Source organism: Centrocercus urophasianus, unplaced genomic scaffold (assembly GCF_019232065.1).
Source record: "Centrocercus urophasianus isolate 14NV4802_14NV808 unplaced genomic scaffold, USGS_Curo_1.0 seq_73, whole genome shotgun sequence".
In the NCBI taxonomy this organism is placed as follows: Eukaryota; Metazoa; Chordata; class Aves; order Galliformes; family Phasianidae; genus Centrocercus; species Centrocercus urophasianus.
The window spans coordinates 11,016,469-11,034,384 of record NW_024885344.1 but is presented as its reverse complement, the minus strand read 5'-3'; the positions used below and the strand labels follow the sequence as shown (position 1 = coordinate 11,034,384).

The 17,916-nt window shown below is 48.9% G+C and overlaps 1 protein-coding gene across 1 annotated transcript; it reads right to left on the bottom strand.

Moving 5' to 3' along the window:
- Positions 1–934: 934 nt before the first annotated feature.
- Positions 935–17,567, bottom strand: WNT5B (Wnt family member 5B). The gene is made up of 4 exons (XM_042837805.1): positions 17,473–17,567; positions 16,698–16,945; positions 10,014–10,306; positions 935–2,413 (listed from the first exon to the last, which is right to left on the bottom strand). The coding sequence occupies exons 1-4, from the start codon at positions 17,550–17,552 to the stop codon at positions 1,955–1,957; spliced, it is 1,080 nt and encodes a 359-aa protein (XP_042693739.1). The 5' UTR covers positions 17,553–17,567; the 3' UTR covers positions 935–1,954.
- Positions 17,568–17,916: the final 349 nt, after the last annotated feature.

Below are 17,916 nucleotides of genomic sequence, written 5' to 3'. Positions count from 1 at the left end.
TTGGGCTCAGTCCAGCTCCCACTGAAGTTTAATGGGAGTTGGATCAGGCCATTGCACTCACATTTTTTCCATGCATGGAAAACTATTTCCGTTACTTTGAATTACAATACCACTGGCTTTGGATTTTATATAATAAAATAAATCTAGGCCACTGTTTATATTCCAAGAAACTGCATTCTGGGATGCCAGCAAATATATTGCCTGTTGGAGTAAAAAAAATAAAATTAAAAACTGGACACATTGGTTTAAAAAAACAACGGCTCCTAATTATTAAACATAATTTTTCTTCCTTCTGCTTTTCTGGAGTCCTCAAATATTTGAAGAATGAAAGGTACATATAAATTCTTCTCTGGTGGTTGAAATGGTGGAATCTGTAAAAGTGCAATATTTTATAAGAAACAGAGGTTTAATAAAAGAAAAAAAAAAACAATCTTCACAACTGCCTCTTTGCTTATTGGCATATTTTGTGCATTTTTAAAATTTACAGTTAGAAACCCCCTTGGAATGCCAGTAAGAAAGAGGATGTACATTAGCAAAGCCTTGTATTTTTGGGACTGGCCTCTCCTAATTGTTCTCTGACTGCAAATGAACTCTGCAGATGCCAGGAGGCACAGGAAACGTCTTGTGCTAGAAACAGCATTTGTTCCCTGCCTTGTGAATTGGACTCCAAAGCTGTAAGACTGAGTAGCAGGCATCGGTGATGGCTTCTGTCCTGGTACAATTTTATTATACTCTTATACACCAACAGAAAGTGCACAAAAGCATTGGAGTGGAGAACTTATGCCCATGTTCTGGGAGCAAACTTACCTGCGGGTGGTTTATGCTGGGGAAGAGCAAGGCCCTTGGACTCTGAAATGCAAAGTAGCAAAATAAAGAGCCCCAAAAAAGAAAAAAACAAAACCACACATATACAAAAGCAACAGAGGGATAGAGATTTCATTGAGGGGTGTTTAATATTAAAGAGAAACTATACATCTGGGACGGTGGTGAGGAGGATTCAACAGAGCCAAACGAGGTGACCACCTGCATCCACTCCAAAGAGGGAAGATGGCAACGACATCAGAAGTGCTTATGCAGTCGTGTGCACATAACTTCTGCCAGAATATGAAGTATATCTCCTTTGCAAACGTCTCTGGCATTGGCAACTTCTCTTCTACAATGACAAGTTTCAGCATGGGATTAAAAGGAGTTCTCACTCTTGTATGCTGCCATGTAGACTGAGCTGGACAGCCTTCCCCTGTGTCCTGGCGGCATGGAGGAGCAGGGTGCTGGCTTCACTTGGACTCCCAGCCACAGGTCTCACTTCCCCTCCTCACAGCAGCATGCAGACCTTCCACTGCCATGCTGTGGACTTTGCAGCATCCAGGAATGCTTTACACGACTGTGGAGTTTAAGCTGTGTTCTTGTGCGTGAGCCTTGGACAACCTTCCCTTTCACGTGACAAAACTCTTTAGAGGGATTAAGAATTGGTTCCAAAATCCCCACTGGGGTTTATTGGGGTGGCAGGGCTTGACACTTGAACAACCAGGATTCTGCCATGCCTGGCTATAATTTCAGATGTCCAGGAACAGTGCAAAATGCAGAGATGCAATGTTGAGATAGCAGGGAGCACCCATCCTTCTCCTTGCTGCCAGTTTGGTTTCTGTCGTGAAATGGTGTGTGTGTTTGTGTGTGTTTGTGAGTATGTGTGTGTGTGCGTGCAGGGGATTCACTCTGTCAGCACCTCTGTGACCTCTTCGCCCTGCCTGGATCCTCCGAGGGGAGATGCACACACAAACTCCCCGGCAGAAGGGGTGGGATGGCAAAGCAGCCGGCTTGATGGGGGAAATCTCAAAACCAAAATGTCTCTTAAATAAGCTTCTTTAATTATTATCATCATCTGTTTATTTATACAAATATAAAATATATTTATATAGATTTATATAATATAGATTTGTTGCTTTGGTGGCTCTTTTCATTTACAGACGTACTGGTCAACGATCTCTGTGCATTTTTTACACTTGACGTAACAGCACCAATGGAACTTGCAGTGGCAACGCTCCACCTGAACGCTCTTGAATTGGTCGTAGCCCCGTCCGCAGCACATCAGCTCGCACCCATCCATGCCCTCCGAGGTCTTGTTGCACAGGCGGCCCTGCGTGCCCAGCGAGCCGGTGGTCTCATTACGCAGGCAATAGTCCGGGCTGGGGTCGACGTAGACCAGGTCCTCCTGCGTGGGCATGTTGAAGCGGTTGTTCACAAGCTCCAGCTTGCCCTTGCGACTGATCCGCATGGCGGCCGCGCTGTCGTACTTCTCCTTCAACAGGTCTCCTACCTTACGGAAGTCTGCCAGCTGCAGCCAGCATGTCTTGAGGCTGCAGGAGCCCGACACGCCGTGGCACTTGCAGGCCACATCCGCCAGCTTGTACACAGCCTGTGGGAAAAGCAGCATGGTCAGCAACGAAGCATTCTCACTAACCCAGCAGCTAGCATCTGGTACAGTGAATCCACAATCACATTTTCTTAACAGCTTTGATTATGCCCCTCTTTTCTGCTGTTTCATCCTTCAGAACAAACAAAAATCTCTCCTTCCAGCTGCAATCCGGTTCCCTAAATATTTCTGGTCACACTGCTAACCATGGCTTCTCTCACCCCACCTTCTTTTCCTCTGGCAGACTGCGGACTTGATGGCATGGTCAGGAACAAGAAAGACCATAGAGAAGAGCCCTACCCTTGTGCTTCTGGAAATGCCCCATGGACCACCTTACTGCATATTTTTCCCTTCACAGTTGATACGAGGGAACACCTGGAAACCCGTTCATTTCCTGCCAACTAAAACAGGAACTGATGCTATCGCTCTAGGAATAGATCTGCGTCCTTTTGGAATAAATCTATGAACCCATGCCTTTCCCTTCTTTCCCTGCCGAGGATCTCATTTCTCTGCCGAGGATCTCGAACAAGGAGCAGAGATGGTAGCCACGGTGTGGAAGTGACAGAGCCGTCCACATCGCTTCGATGCGTTACCAGTCTCCCAGAACAGCAGATATGCAAGCCTGAGCTGAAAATTTGCGCCATCTCGTGTCCATGCACTCCACTGCACCAAAATCACTGGTGCAAAGCAGAAGAGCATATGCTTCAAAAAGCAAACACACTTTTTGGTCTTCTCTGAGATACTGTAAGTTCCACTTTCAAAAGTCTAAGAGAGGCTTTATGATGCATCACACCCCTGAAAATGCAGCACCTTGTACTGCAAGGAAGGACACCAGAATTAACAAATTGTCTTGAGAATTTATGCCAACGAGTGTAAAACCCTCAGTACAGCAAGTATGTGATGTACAAGAAAACAGCCTTCACTCTCCTTCTCCCTGCACTAGCTGGGAGGAGAGAGAAATTTAAAAACATTTTAGAATAACACAGCTCAAAACCAGGGGAAAAAAAAAACCAACAACCCTCAAGTGCAGGTCAGGTTTGTTCTTTCCATTAATTTCAGATGCAGGTACCAAACTGCTGGCTATGTGAGACCCTGTCAGCACTAACAGGAACTCGGAGTTTACAAAGTGAAGAGCTGGCATCCGCGTTCAGCCAGAGCTACCAAGTGTTCAGCATTTGACTTCCAGAGCCCTTTACACTTTACATATGAGGCTGACATCTGCTCTCTCATGGCCATCTTGTCTCTTGCACATTTGCAGGGCATTGCGTCTGCCAAATCCCACATGCCAAACAGCTATTTGGCACTGGCTGCAGAATTACCACCAGCTGCAATTGGGGTGGGGAGATCAAGGAACGTGAGAAAAAATAGGATGTTTTGAAAAAGTTGGCGATACGTCTTCTAGACAGGCTTTTTGCTGAAAAAAGCAGCCAAAGTCTGAGGTTCCTTTCCTGCCTCACTCATGAACAAAAAAGAAAGTTTCTCAGCTCTCCACATTCGCTTGCCAAGAAACAAGCGATTAAGGCGATCCTGCAAACAAAGCCTTCTGCGTATGACTACACTGCGGACTAGCAGGGAGAGGTCAGAGTTCTCCTCAAGCAACTGGCGGCTCCTGCTCTAACAAACACCTAGCGCTTCTCACAGCTAGCGAAGATGCAATTGGGCTTAATTGCTAAATCACTCGGAGGCCAACCCAGCTCCCAAGAAAGTCAATGGGCTGAGTCCTGAAAACAGAGGAGCTTTAGTTCTGCTCCTTGGAGCTCAATTTGTGGAGGCAATCACTTGCAGTGCAGACTAACAGCTACAGGCCTGGAGTTAAGTGGTCGTTTTGAATTGAAGGGTAAGTGTGGAGGACCAACCACACCGCTACTTAAGGACTCCTGCTGCACTACAACCAGACAGAGCTACAGATCAATTTCCCGAGCCCCAGACACTTACTATATCCTCACTACATTGCCAGTCTCCTCGTTATGAGCTTTAGTTCGCACTTTTTGGTTACGGTTCCACCAAATCCCAGGCCACTCATGCCTCCTTTGCCCTTGCATATGTTTTTAGAAAGTATTATGATTCTTCCTAATCCTAGGCTTTGTTCCTTTAGAAAAACACTGCAACCCGATCTCTCTCAGCTAATGTCATGGGGCTGAGTTCACTCCGACTTGGCTATAAGCAACTGATGCTCAAAACATCTGGCCCGTGTGGGTGACGGCCACGCGGGGGAACGCGAGCGCTACCAGCTACCACAGGTAAGCATGGCGCTGCTCAGCCCCCGCCATCAACAGCCCTCTGAGGTAACCCCAGCTTCAGCCTCTAAATGGCTCTCCTCTCTCCCCTTCGTTGCCTGGATGGGGAGAACGCAGAGGAAATTGGAGGGCTCCTCTCTGACTGGGCGAGGGTCAAGGTAAAGAATAACAGACCCCACATGTACTTCTGAAAGCAGGGTCTGATTGATGGCCGCACCACTTAAGCAGGTTGAAAATGTGTCTAATGGAAAGGCTTAAAGCCCCTTCCCATAAGCCCAAGTTCTCTTCCAATTCTTTTCTTGCAAGAATGGGAACAGGAAGAGAATCAATGGGGAATTCCTATGTGGTCAATTAGCCAGACCCCCTTCCAGGCTCTCCTGGCACTGGCTTGAGTGACTGATGACTGAGTCCTGCCATATGCTGACTGGGTAAATGGTACGGAAGGACAGACCGCCACAGCCCGCCAGACAAGGGTGACAGATAAGGAATGGGAGAAAGAAGAGAAGCTAATGGAGACCAACTGGAAAAAAGAGACAGATGGAAGGAAAGAGCATATTGAGATAACAGCCAAAGACAAACAAACAAGGGCAATAAACCCAAGGAGCACTACCACACGGACTGCGACATGGAGTGAAGGGGTGATGGGGTCAGAAGTGCCTGAAAGATAAAAGGACTCTGCTTCTTTCCCAGCCCTCTCAGCTCCTCATGAGAAGTGCTGATCCTCTCTTCTGCCCTCAGAGCTTCATGGGGTTCAAGAGAACTGTCTCACCTACAGGAAACTGAGCAGGAACACCTGCCAAAAGCCTGCCTGGAGATCAGAAACATCATCCACTCAAACACAAGCTGGAAGTGGGAGCAAAGCTGCACAAGGGATGGCAGCTGGTGGTCACTTAGCAGCGCTTACCGCCACATCCCCTTTCAGTACTCCTTTCCTGCAGCAGTAATTTCAGGAATATGGAGTTACACATGCACCTTCTTCTTTGCAAAACCAGCATCTCAGAAGTGAAAACATTCAGGAATGTAGGACTAGCTGGGACCTCCTCGGTTATTAAGTACAATCTCTTGCTATTGTAGGCACTACTTCAAGTAATGCTTTTCTTAAATGTATTGAGTGCCCTTTTTAAAGCAATTAGGTTTTCAGGCACCATTATTCTGATCACTATTCCAATGATAAAGTATCTTTTTCTAATTTCCAATCTAAGCGTATTCACTTTATGCCCATTTGCTCTTGTGCCAAATTGGCCTTTTGCTTAAAAAGTACTTTTCCTTCACTATTATTTCTCCCACTAACATAGACATCAGTCATATCCTCTCTCAGCTTTCACTTTTCTAGGCTAAACATGGCAAGCTGTTTTAGCCTGCTTTCTTAAGAAAAGATTCTTATCCCATGGGTCAAGCACAACAACCCTTCTCTAGTCTGGGGTCATTTTACTTGGGAATATGAGAGCATACAATATTTTGGGGCCTAACAAGAGCTTAATACAATAGCATTACTATTCCCCATGTTTTATAGAAAGACTTTCCTTCTTATGTTTCAGGGTACTTGCCACCTTAGGAGACACATTGCATCTGCTGTCACCTACAGCTGACAGCCACACACAGCTCCTTTCTAGTTTCCTAATGAGAAAAAATGTTTCTCATACAGGACCTTGAAATGATTGTTTCAATGTAGTTTTGTTCAGTGTGAAATTAGTTTCTTCTCTGTATTCATGATATCTGCTACCTCTGCATAATCAGCAAATTTCATCATCCCACTCCCGAACTCTTGTGCCAGGCTAAGAAGCAAAAAATACTAAGCATTGGTCTTGAGGCAAGTCCTTGAAGAGCTTTGCTAATTAAGCTCTGCTGAGATCAATATGCATCTTTTCACACAACTTACTGACATCTTGCCATGAACCAGTTTCTTATCCATCTCACAGTCACTGTATCCCTTATCTTTTCCAACCTAACCAAGTGTTTTCATGTGGGAAACACATGAATTATCTCACTGGAGTTCAGCTAAGTCATTTAGCTGTCTTTATCTATTAAATTTATTTTGTCTTCCAGTAAATCAGTGATGTTCTAAATACCCACGTGATCAATCTTTGAGAAATTTGAGATGTCCTCCTGTAAACACTACCAAGGTCACTCTGCCTGTGCTACCAGGTGCCAGCTCTTTCAGAATGCCAGGGCACTAAAAGGACTCTCTCTGTGTCTTGAGAGCTTCAAGCTTCCCAATTTTTGCTTCCACTTTGGTGGTGATCATTTCCAGTACCCTTTGCTGCCATGTCAACATGTTAACATTTCCAAGAGCTGTGAGGAAAAGCTGTCTTGTCCTGGCCAGACAGCCCCAGAATTCGTAGCAGAGTCACTTCAGATTTGTCTCAGGTTAGATGAACTCAATTCATCTCCTTTCCTGACCCCAGCATCTCCATTCCTCACTACCCTCAAACCTTCATCTATCCAATCCACCCCAACACCCTTGTGCCATTTACTCTAAACCCCTCCATTCTCCCAGCCCTGTGCTGCCACTGCTTGATGATCAATTCTGTCTGAATCACAGAACATAGGAGTTGGATGTGGCCTCTGGAGATCATCCAGTCCATTCAACCCAATCCCAAAAGCTCTCTGTCAGCAGCCCCATGCACGATCCCACCCATTCCAGGTCTGCTGGCACCAAACATCAGTACTTGCTGTTCAGTTCCTCTTCCCCTACCTATCTGAGAAGAGCTGCTTCCTCCTGTCTTTCTCACTTCCACAGGGTGCCAGCAGCATCACCACTGCCTGTCCCCAGGGCACTCTGCCTGGCTGTCCCCAGATAGCACAGTCTGAGGAGGATTTACAATCCCACATTGCGGGCACTGACTCCTTTAGGCAGAAGTGCTGAGGACAGAAAAAGACCTCTCTGTTGAATAGCAGACATATGGTAGCCCTTCCCATGAGCAATGCCTTGTTCTGACTTGAAGCTCTAGGTAAAGCATTCACCTACTTTGGGGAGCAAAACTACTCTATCTTTAAACTCAGCCCCATCCTCACTGAACAGCAGCTCCTTTCTTCCAATCTCTTTCAATTTACTAAGTTTAAAAAAAAAACTTTTGCTGTTTCTGTTACTACCCTTTGCAAGGTCTGACTCAGCTTGATTTTTCACTGTTCTCACTTCATCTTTACACTTCTTGACCTCTAAGACAGAGGTTTTTTGTTATTTATTTGCTATCAGTTCTTTTTTTCCATTCTTCGTAGGCTCTCGGTCTATTCCTAACAGCTTCTTTCTGGTAGTTATTCATTCAGTGAGGTCTGGATATTCTTCCTACAAACTTTTTCCTCTTGCTTGGCATGCAGAACTGTAATGGCTTTAGCATCTTTGACTTGAAAAAGTTCCAGACCTCCTCCACATCGAGTTCCTCGGCTGAGTTTACTAACTGGCTCCCTTACTTTATCAGTTTGTTCTTTGAAATCCACAAGCTTAATTACACACCGGTTTATACTTCCATTCAATTTAATCTAAACGACTTGTGTTCACCTAATCTAAGGTTATTTTCTGTGACCATCTGTTCTACAGAGTCTACCAGAAACAACCTTGAAATAACATTGTCTTTTGCTGGGCCCTCAGGAAAGCTTTTGTCCAAGTCCTGAGCTAACTGGAGACAAAGAAATTGTCTCGAGGGTCTTGTCTGCAAAAGTACAAGCACTGCAGCACTCCAAGCACAGTTCAAACAACTTACTGCACTTGTAGTAAAGGCAGCTCAGAACTGGTTTTAGCTGTACCCCTACAGAAGACACAGCTTTCTCCATCAAAAACCATGCCATCATTTGAAATCACAACTCAGTTTCTACCACATACTACAGCAATAGTAAGTTGCAGTGATGTTTTCGCCACGCTGCATAGCATCTTCTAACTTGATCTTCCAATTCAGGTGCTACTGAAATTCAGCCATCCCTCAAACTGTTGACCATTTTCTATCTCTGGTTCTCTCATGGCAACAGTACAAGCCGTTAAAAAGGCTGGTAACATACACTCCCTGTTATACAAAGGACATTTATTTGTAGTAATCCAAATTCATGACTCCAGACATACAAGATGTTCAAAGTATGTAATGTAGTGAAGACGTCACTTTTACATTACTACTCCACAAGAGATGACTGTCCTTTCTAAGTAAATGCAGATTCTCTGCCCTCCCAAGCAAAACAAATGAACAGAAAATTTAAAGCAAAATACTCAAACAAAAACCCACTGAGTTCCAGAGCTCTCAAGAGAGCTCAAGCTCTCCAGAGCCACCCTTTTCTGCCTTCTGTAAATTAAGCAAATGCACATACACTGGAAGCATTAAAAGGGGACAACTTCACCTATATTTATGGCATCAATCAGAACAACACCAGAACTCGGCACGCAGTTTTTGTATGTGAGTTTTAAAGGACAACTGGAAAGGGTACACTAGTTTATGTATGTGAGTTTTAAAGGATACAGGACAACTGGAAAGGGTACACTAAAGTGATGTGGAAGCAATCTGACTACTGATGAAAACATCTGCAAGTGAGACAGACACAAGTTCTCAACCAAGTAAAGAGAGTGGTAAAATAAAGAGAGTGGTGAATAAACCGCAGCAGATAAATAATGCTAGGGAGAGGAAATTCTGATTGGTAAAGAGTTTTTCAATCTAGCCGTGAAAGTCAGAGGAGGAACTGATTGGAAGCTCACAGCAGATAAATTCAAATGGTAATGAGGCACAGCGTCAAAGGAGTGAGGATGATTAATGACAGCAGCGTACTATGAAGAAGGTGATGGATTCTCCATCTCTAGAGGTTTGCAGAGCAAATGCATCCATCTTCTCAGAAAATGCCTGCTGCCCTGGTGCAAGTTATTTATTTTGCCCAGTGCTGAGGTAACTGAGCGAGGTGTAAGTTTCGGAGACAGCCAAGCAGCCTGATTCTACGTTTGCTTCTGGTCTTACATTCCCAAAAATCTGAATGATGGCAGCAGATTTCGCCACACATCAGCGGGCCATTCTCTTCACCATCACCCTGCCCTTTTGGCAGCTCTGGGAAGCACATTTCTGAGACTTAAACTTGAAAAGAGGGCCATGAGAGCATCTAGTTTGTTTGGCAAGGGCTTACATGCCTGCACATATGTGCTGCCTAGCATCTCAGCAGGCCCCAAAACTCATAGCCTTTAGAGACAGTGGAAGTCAGCCACTAAAACTGGAATATCGTATTGTCAATATTGCTTGAGCTATACATAAAAATGCAGAAAATGGGACCACACACCATTTCAGAGGAGTTTACAGGGGCATGACGGGACCACCCCTCACCAAACCTCCAAATAATGTGGTACCCCGCTATCTCACAACCTCCGAATCTCACCAGCTGGGAAAGGTCAGCGTTCAGCTTACCCTGCGCCCAGCCTCGTTGTTCTGCAGGTTCATCAGCATGCGAGCCTGCTCCTCGGAACCTCTCACGTAGTTCTTCTCCCTCTCCTTGGCATCCACAAACTCCTTGGCAAAACGGTACCCGTACTCCACGTTATCCCCGCAGCCGCCCCACAGCCAGTCTCGGGGCAAGTCCTTGGGCCGGGCCGTGCGGCTGCAGCCGCAGCTGGACAGCTCTCCTTCGCGGCAGGCACGGCTGATGGCGTTCACCACCCCGGCAGCACTGACGGCATAGGTGAAAGCGGTCTCTCGGCTACCTGCAAGGGAATGTGAGAAGCAAATTAATGACAGACGAAGCTCTTTTAGCAAACAGCGTACAAAATGAACGGTTTGACCTTCACCAACCTGCTCTGGTGAAGGAAGAACTACCCTAACACAGGCTGGCATCCCTTTTGTATTTTCTTTCCACAATAACAGCTCCAGGCAATTGTCTGCCCAGTGCCGGTAGTTTCTGCGTGACCAGGAGCAAAACCAAACCTGATTCTGACATGCACCAAGAAAGGAACTGAGATTCCTGATACAGCCTGGAAGAACGTGTCTGTCATGACTTTGTAGTGCTGTTCCACAGGGACTATAATTTTTATTACTCTTATGTTTGCCCAGTTAAGAGCTCTGGAAATGCTAAGTCTTGCCCAAAAGAAATAGTAACGCCATAGGCAGGGGCTGCTCAGCCTTCTTTCCCTCTCTACTTCAAGTCAATCCTTAGAGTCGTAGAATCATTTTGAGTTGGAAGGGACCCTTAAAGGCCATCTGGTCCAACCTCCCTGCAGTGAACAGGGACACCCTGGTAGATCAGGTTGCTCAGAGCCCCGTCCAGCCTGATCTTGGATGTCTCCAGGGATGGGGCACCCACCACCTCTCTGGGCAACCTGCTCCAGTGCCTCTCCACCCTGATTGTAAAATACTTCTTCCTTGTATCCAATCTAAATCTTCCCTCTTTTAGTTTGAAACCATTTCCCCTTGTCCTGTCAGAACAGACTCTTTAGCAGAGTCTGTCCTTTTTTCTTATAGACCTCTTTAGATATGGAAAGGCCGCCCTCAGGTCACCTCACTGCCTTCTGTTCTCCATGCAGAACAGTCCCAGCTCTCTCAGCCTGTCCTTGGAAGGGAGGTGTTCCATCCCTGGAATCCTATGGCCCTTGTCTGGATGCTCTGATTTTAACCTGGAGGTACCAGGTTATTTATTTGCTGAAAGTACAGCTGCTGCCCACCGAATCTGCAAAAAGCCATTGAGAACAACCAGTGAGGGTGGGGCTGTACAAGTTGAGCACTTCATATATCGCCAGATATACAGTCTAGGAGTGCTTCATTTCAACTGGGACAAGCATATTTAAGGGGCACATCCAGTTTCATTTTGGCTAAATACGGTCGGCTGAGACTTGATTCAAAATAAACTGTAGGAAACCATTTTTCCACTCAAAGGCAGAAGCTCTCCCAGCATCTACAGAACCGCAGTGCTGGAAGAAGTCAGACTTTCCCATGTAGATAATTGAAAAGATTTAGTGAAGCCCAGAGAGGTGGTGGATGCCCCATCCCTGGAGATGTACAAGGTCAGGCTGAACAGGGCTCTGAGCAACCTGATCTAGCTGTAGATGTCCCTGTTCACTGCAGGGGAGTTGGAACAGATAGCCTTTAAAGGTCCCTTTCAACAATCATTCTATGATTATATGACTTTCTGCTTGCACATGCATGAGACAGCCCTGTTCAGGATGCATCCCAGCAGCTGCTGCGTATCTCCTGCTCTCTGCTACTGGCACAGGTTCACTGCAACCAGAGCCGGGCACCAGCACAGCCACAACACTGCAGCATGGGCCAAATGCTGTGAATTGCCATGGCTCTGCAAGGGGGGAAGGGCAATCCACAATTGTGCTATCACCATACACTGTAATAAATTCCTAAACCAGCACCTCCAGAGTTACTATATGCGTCACCATGCTCCCAGGTGATAAAGAGTACAACTGCCAAAGCCTTCATGAATAAGCAATCTGATGCTGCTGGGCCACAAGCAGAGAACCCCAGCAAGAGCTGACCCTCTGATGCTGCCCAATAAGTCAGGATGCTCCCACAGGGCAGGTGCCCCAGGAGCAGTTTGTCACCATGCTCAGTGCCAGCTCCCTCAGCAGGACCCAGCCGATGCCTTTGGTATGCTCTTGTTCCAATTTGCATGTGCCAACACTCTGCAATTAATAGCGGCTTATCACCAGCTTAGTGGTAATGATCCAAGACAAAGGCGAGGCTGTGAATGGCACCCACCTTGCAGAGTAACTTGGGATTCTTTTTTTTTTTTTTCCCCTAAATGAGGACTGTACACGAAGGGCTTCTGCCATGTGCACAAAGAGTGATAAAATGTTGCAGGACACAGCATGCAAGGGAGTCAGAAGGAAGAGGATTATGCCCCAAGAACCTTCCCAGACCAAGAGGCAATGAGGAGAGTCAAGATAATTCAGCTGACTCCAGCCCATAGGGCAGTTCTGGTTCTTTACCAGTGACTAGTCCAGCTTTTTAAACGGCACGGCCAATTTCAAGGTAATGGTCCACTGTGTAGCTTTACCACTGTGCCCAGGTGGTGGGAACCCTGCAGACAGAGCAGCCTTCCTGTTCAATGCCCTGTGGGAGCCGCACTCCTGGTACCTGGAGAGATGGAAACACACACAGGGACAGCACCTCCTGGGGCTGCAGTTTGCTGAGCAGTGGCTGCATGACTCCAGGTGCTTAGGATCCCTAACTCTGGCTGCGATTCCTGTACTGTGGGCAGGCTGGCTTTGCACTTTCACTGTCCCTGTTTAAGCACCCACATGTTTCAGACGGAGCGGCACTCAACTCGTGTGCAGTCCCCGCATCTGCATAAGGAGCTCAGGATGGTGCAGTTCCCGGATCTGCACAAGTCTGGGATAGTAATGGGAGAGTCTGCAACAAGCAGAAGTAGCTTTTCTTCCTGGCTGTACGTGACGCAGAACAAACCATGGTGCTCAGCTGATGCAGCTTTGGTTTGGGAGGCAGAATCCGACGTGTGCACGAAACCCTCTGCTAACAGAAAGCAAATTGGTAGCCAGTAGCTGTGGGCTTACACATCCTTTGGTTGGTCTCCTATTTCTGCTCTTCTAACATACCTCCAGCCTTGAAAAAGCATTAGAATGTCAGCACATCTTCTCAGAACCTACCTTAGCCCACACTACTACAGCATCACCTCGGTGCTGGCTTCTTCCCTAAACCTGCGTCCTGCAGGTGGGTGCCTGCCACTCTGCTGCTGACAGTCCGGGGCTGTGTGGGCTCTGCCACCCCCCTCTGCCTGCTGGGCATCAGGCCTCCAAGAGCTGAAAGAGGGAAACAGGAGAACCGACCCCAGCCAGGAGAATGAGCAAAAAAGAAGGAAGTGTGTTGCTCTAGCTTTTTCTAATGGAAAAGCTGTAGCTTCAAAAGACTAAAGGGAAAAAAAAAAAAAAGCATTTCCCTGAAGTGTTCCTGTCTCCGGGAAAAGTATTTCTCTTTGTTCTTGTCTTTTTATGACTCCTTTTCTCCTTTTTGCATTTGAAAAGGCAGAAGAGATAAGATCTATGGCTCCAAAGAAGACGGACCATCCTGGAAGCCCCCCTCACCCACCGCAGATTGCTCTGCGGGAGATGACAGGCTGTGTATTCCCTCCTCCCCCAGGGACATGCCAACATGGACTTCTTGGGTGCTCTGCTCTCTTCTACATAAACGTAGAAATAAGGAATGTACTTGCATATAATGTATGCATATACACATATGCCACCTAAAATCTGTCTTGACAGGACCAGAAACATCTTCAGAAGGATTTTGTACATCAGCAGGTACTGTTGTTGAATAAGCCAGGAATTACATTCGAAAGCTAAGGGTGATTCTCACCATAACACAAACACTAGGAAGAATCAACATTAAAATGCTGCTGACTTCAGTGCTACAAATTCCCCTGCAAATCCCTGTCTTGCTGGGCTGCACTGCCTTGCTGGCACACACAGAATGAAGGCACAGTGACTGAACACAGAAGTGGCTCTCCCATTCCTGCACTGAGCCAAGCGCTGCGAGGTGGGAAGCAAAGCAACCTTCCAGGTTACTAAGTGAACTCTCCTGAATTTCTCCCAGGCTTTGGACTTGGCCAGGGTAGGTTCTCCTCCCCTCAATAATCTAAGGCAGCTCAGGAAGTCACGTAGCATATGCCATGCCTGCAGCGGTGGGTGGGCAGCCGCGGGTTACTGGCACACCACACACCTTCTGGGCCCTCCTTATCTCCTTCCCCCTCTCCACATCTCCCTGGCATGCCTCTGCAGATATTCCAGTCTCCAGCCCCTTCTCATTCCATTGGCACCACGTGCAGGGATAGGGCTGTGGTCCAGGATTGGGTTTAGGGGCTGAGAACAGGCGACAGGCACACAGCATGAACCCGGGGAAGAATGGCTTTATAGCTGACATGATCTGTGAGATTAAGGGGTTTGTTTTCTTATCTTAGCATCTCACTATAAAGTCAGCAGAAGTAAAATCAGAAGACAGAGCCAAGAGGGAGGAGAAGAGGCAGCATCCCCCTCCACAGCAACTATTGCACATGTGGACATCAGCAGTGACTCTTCAGAAACCCTCCAGGCTGCCTCTGTTGTCCATCTCCTTGTTTTGGAGAACTAACACCCCTGCCTGAAAGCACTCCCTCAGAGCAGGGATCTAAAGGATCTAAGAGCTCTCTGCTGGGACAGACTTAAATGGTGGCAGCCACAGGCCATGGCCTCATAGACACCAGCAGGTCCCTCCTGGAGATTCCCTAGCACAAACCAAACAGCAGTGGCACCACTGGACACAACCAGTACATGCTCACACCACCTCTGTCCTGTCAAACCCCAAAACTACTCTCACTTTAATCTAAAAGCATCAAATTCATTTTAAAAAGGAGGTCATAGAATCACAGAATCATTAAGGTTGGAAAAGACCTTTAAGATCACCCAGTTCAGCCATCAGCCCACCCCTACCATGCCCATTAATCACATCCCCCACTGCCATCTCTACAACAGATCTTGAACACCTCCAGGGGCAGAGACTCCATCACCTCTCTGGTTAGCCTGTGCCAATGCCTCACCACTCTTTCTGAGAAGTTTTTTTTAATATCCAGCCTGAACCTCTCCTGATGCGGCTTGAGGTCATCACCTCTCAATCTGCTGCTGTTACCTGGGAAAAGAGGCCAACCCCCACCCTCACTACAACCTTTCAGAGGTATCACTCATCTCCCAACACCCATCTCTTCCTCTCCTCCCATGTGCTCATTGATCTTTCCTGACTGCTTTCTGTCCTTCACCTCCCATCCCCTTCAGTTCACGCTGTTTTTTTTCCAGGTTTGGAACATCCCTGGATCAGCCTGGGGCTGCAGGAAGGTGCTGGAGAAGAGGACTCTTTCCATACACCCTTGTGGGGTGACTAGGATCTCTCTGGGAATCTGCATGTTTCCTCATTCTTTGGGACATTAAATTACACAGGACGGAGGGACACCAGAAGGGCATTTGCTGTCCATTCCCTCTGGCTGAGTTGCAGTTTTCATACCCCGAAGCACAAACCCTACTGACAACCTGGGATTGCGCACTGCCTCATCTGGCCACCACCCTTGCTATCAAACAGTGAGAGATCAAGGATGCACAGATGCCTTGGATGTGTGTCAGCAGCTGAAAGTATGTGTCAGGAAATGGCATTTCCCAAGGGCAAATCCCGAGGAAGAGGGGATTTGTTGGGGTGTGAGCAGGACAGATGGGCAGAAAGGCTGGGCTGGGAATGGCTCTGATGGGCTGGGTTAGGGACTGACATGCAGGAAAATCCCTGAAATTCTCCAGAGAGACATGTAAGAATTTTAGTATTGAATGGAAGCGATCATCCCTATTGCCTTGACATTAAAGCTCCGAAGCTTTCTGAGTGAGCCTAAAAAGCATTAAGAGATGCTGGGGGCAGCCGAGGCTGCAGGAAACGGTTCTCCATCCCTTATTAAGTGCTCTCCCCGACCCGAGAGCTTGAAAAGTAGCGCTGGCCCTGGATTCCTCAGCGTCAGCTGCGCGGGTGGGACACAGAACCCCTCCTCACAGGGGCTTGAGTATGTGCATGTGTGTGTGTGAGTGTGTGTGAGCGGCTGTTTTAACACCTTTTCTTTATTGTCCTGCCTGTCGGACACATCAAACCCAGCCCGGATTTCTCAGTTTCTTGCCATCAAATGATTGCATTTCAAAAGAAGCCGGGACAATGCAGGCAGGTCACACCTCAATTCAAGTGCAGGGATGGCCTGCCAATGTGCCCCGCACAGCCAGCAGGGGCAGGAATTATAAAAATCCCTTCGGTTTACACAGAAAACAGCGGAGAATGGAGGAGGAAGCCGATCCCAAGGCGGGAGCCCATATTTCCCACATCTCAGGACCACACTCCCTGTCCAAGGGCACTCAAGATGCTGGGAATTATAATGTAGATCCACTGTTCCCAGCTCCAGCTTCTCTCCCCACCTCCAAACCAGCACATAAACAGAAGCAGCCCATGTCCCACCTCTCTGGCTCCAGCGGTCCCTCAGTGTGGGCAGCACCTGCGCACCAGTGAATGGACAAGCTAAGGGCAGTGTTAGGAGAGGTGCTAACGCTTCTACGCATGTATTTAAAGGGAGAACGCTGCTCCTACCTATTTTCATGACCCGGCCGAAGACGGAGGTGTTGTCCACCGTGCTGCAGTTCCACCTGCGCTGCCGGAACTGGTATTGGCACTCCTTGATGGCACTGCGGGCCCCCTCGCCGATGAACACCATGTGCTCCTGGTAGAGCTGGCACAGTTTGCGCTGCCCCGGGGACAGCCCCGGCAGCTGGCTGCACACGGGCTGCGCGCCGATGATGTACATCTCCGGCCTCTGGATGGGGTTCATGGCCAACGACCTGCACGGAGAAACGTCCCACGAAGGTTGCGGTTTCATAAGCGCTGCCAGTCCCAAGGGCCGAATGCGCTTTTCGCTTTCCCCTCCCCGCGCTGCCAGATGTGAGCCTTTCCCAGGGCTCGAGCCGGAGGAAGCCGGCGTGGAGACGCGGTACAAAGCTCGGCACTTTCTTTGCGGGAGTGGAGCGGGAGCAGCTTCGCACAGGGCGCCGGCAGCGGTGCCCTCGGGCCGGGCTGCGTCCGCTGCTCCGGGAAAGGGGCTCCTATGGCAGCGGACGGGAGACCTCACCCACCCTCTTCCCCATCACCCCCTCACGCAAAGCCCGACCCCGCACCGAAGCCCCCCGGGACGCAGGCATCCCACCTCCCCAAAACCTTTGTGGGAACTTTGTGGGCAGACAGCGAGAACACCCCGCGATGCGGCACTTCGCCGCCGCCGCGCTCCGCCCGCCCCGGGACGCCCCCGGCCCCGGACAAAGGCTCCGCTCGCAGCCCCGCGCCCCGCTCGCTCGCTCGCTCACTCACTCACCACCAGGAGTTGGCGTCGGCCACCGGCGAGGTGCAGCTGCAGAGAAGAGCGGCGGCGAGCGCTAGTCTCGGCCCCGTCATGGTGGGCTGCGGGCGGCGGCGGCGCTGGGGCTGCCCCCGCGGAGGCGGCCGCCGGCACGGGGCGCCCTGCGGAGGAGGAGGAGGAGGAGAAGAAGAAGCGCTGAGCCCTACGGCGGGGTCTGCGTGCGGCGGGGCGCGGTCAGCGCGGCCCCCGGCCCCCGCCCACCCCACAGACCCTCCTCCGGCCGCGCCCCCCGCGCCCCCGAAGGCAGCGGGGAGTCCCATCCACCCCCGCCCTCCTCCTCCCCGCCGTCCTTCCCCCGGAGCCTCTGAGCCGTCTTTGAAGCGTCCCCCCCCCCCCGGCCCCAGCGCCGGTGGTCCGCCGGTGCCCCCCGGACGAGCCGGTGCCCTCAGCCCCGCGGCG

What these genes read in the sequence shown, in the direction of transcription:
- WNT5B (XM_042837805.1), bottom strand. Translation starts at nt 17,552, where the DNA reads ATGACGGGGCCGAGACTAGCGCTCGCCGCCGCTCTTCTCTGCAGCTGC. An exon ending in GCCGACGCCAACTCCTGGTG is followed by an intron (nt 16,946 to 17,472) that starts GTGAGTGAGTGA and finishes TTCTCCGTGCAG; the next exon opens with GTCGTTGGCCATGAACCCCA. An exon ending in ACAACGAGGCTGGGCGCAGG is followed by an intron (nt 2,414 to 10,013) that starts GTAAGCTGAACG and finishes CTTTTCCCACAG; the next exon opens with GCTGTGTACAAGCTGGCGGA.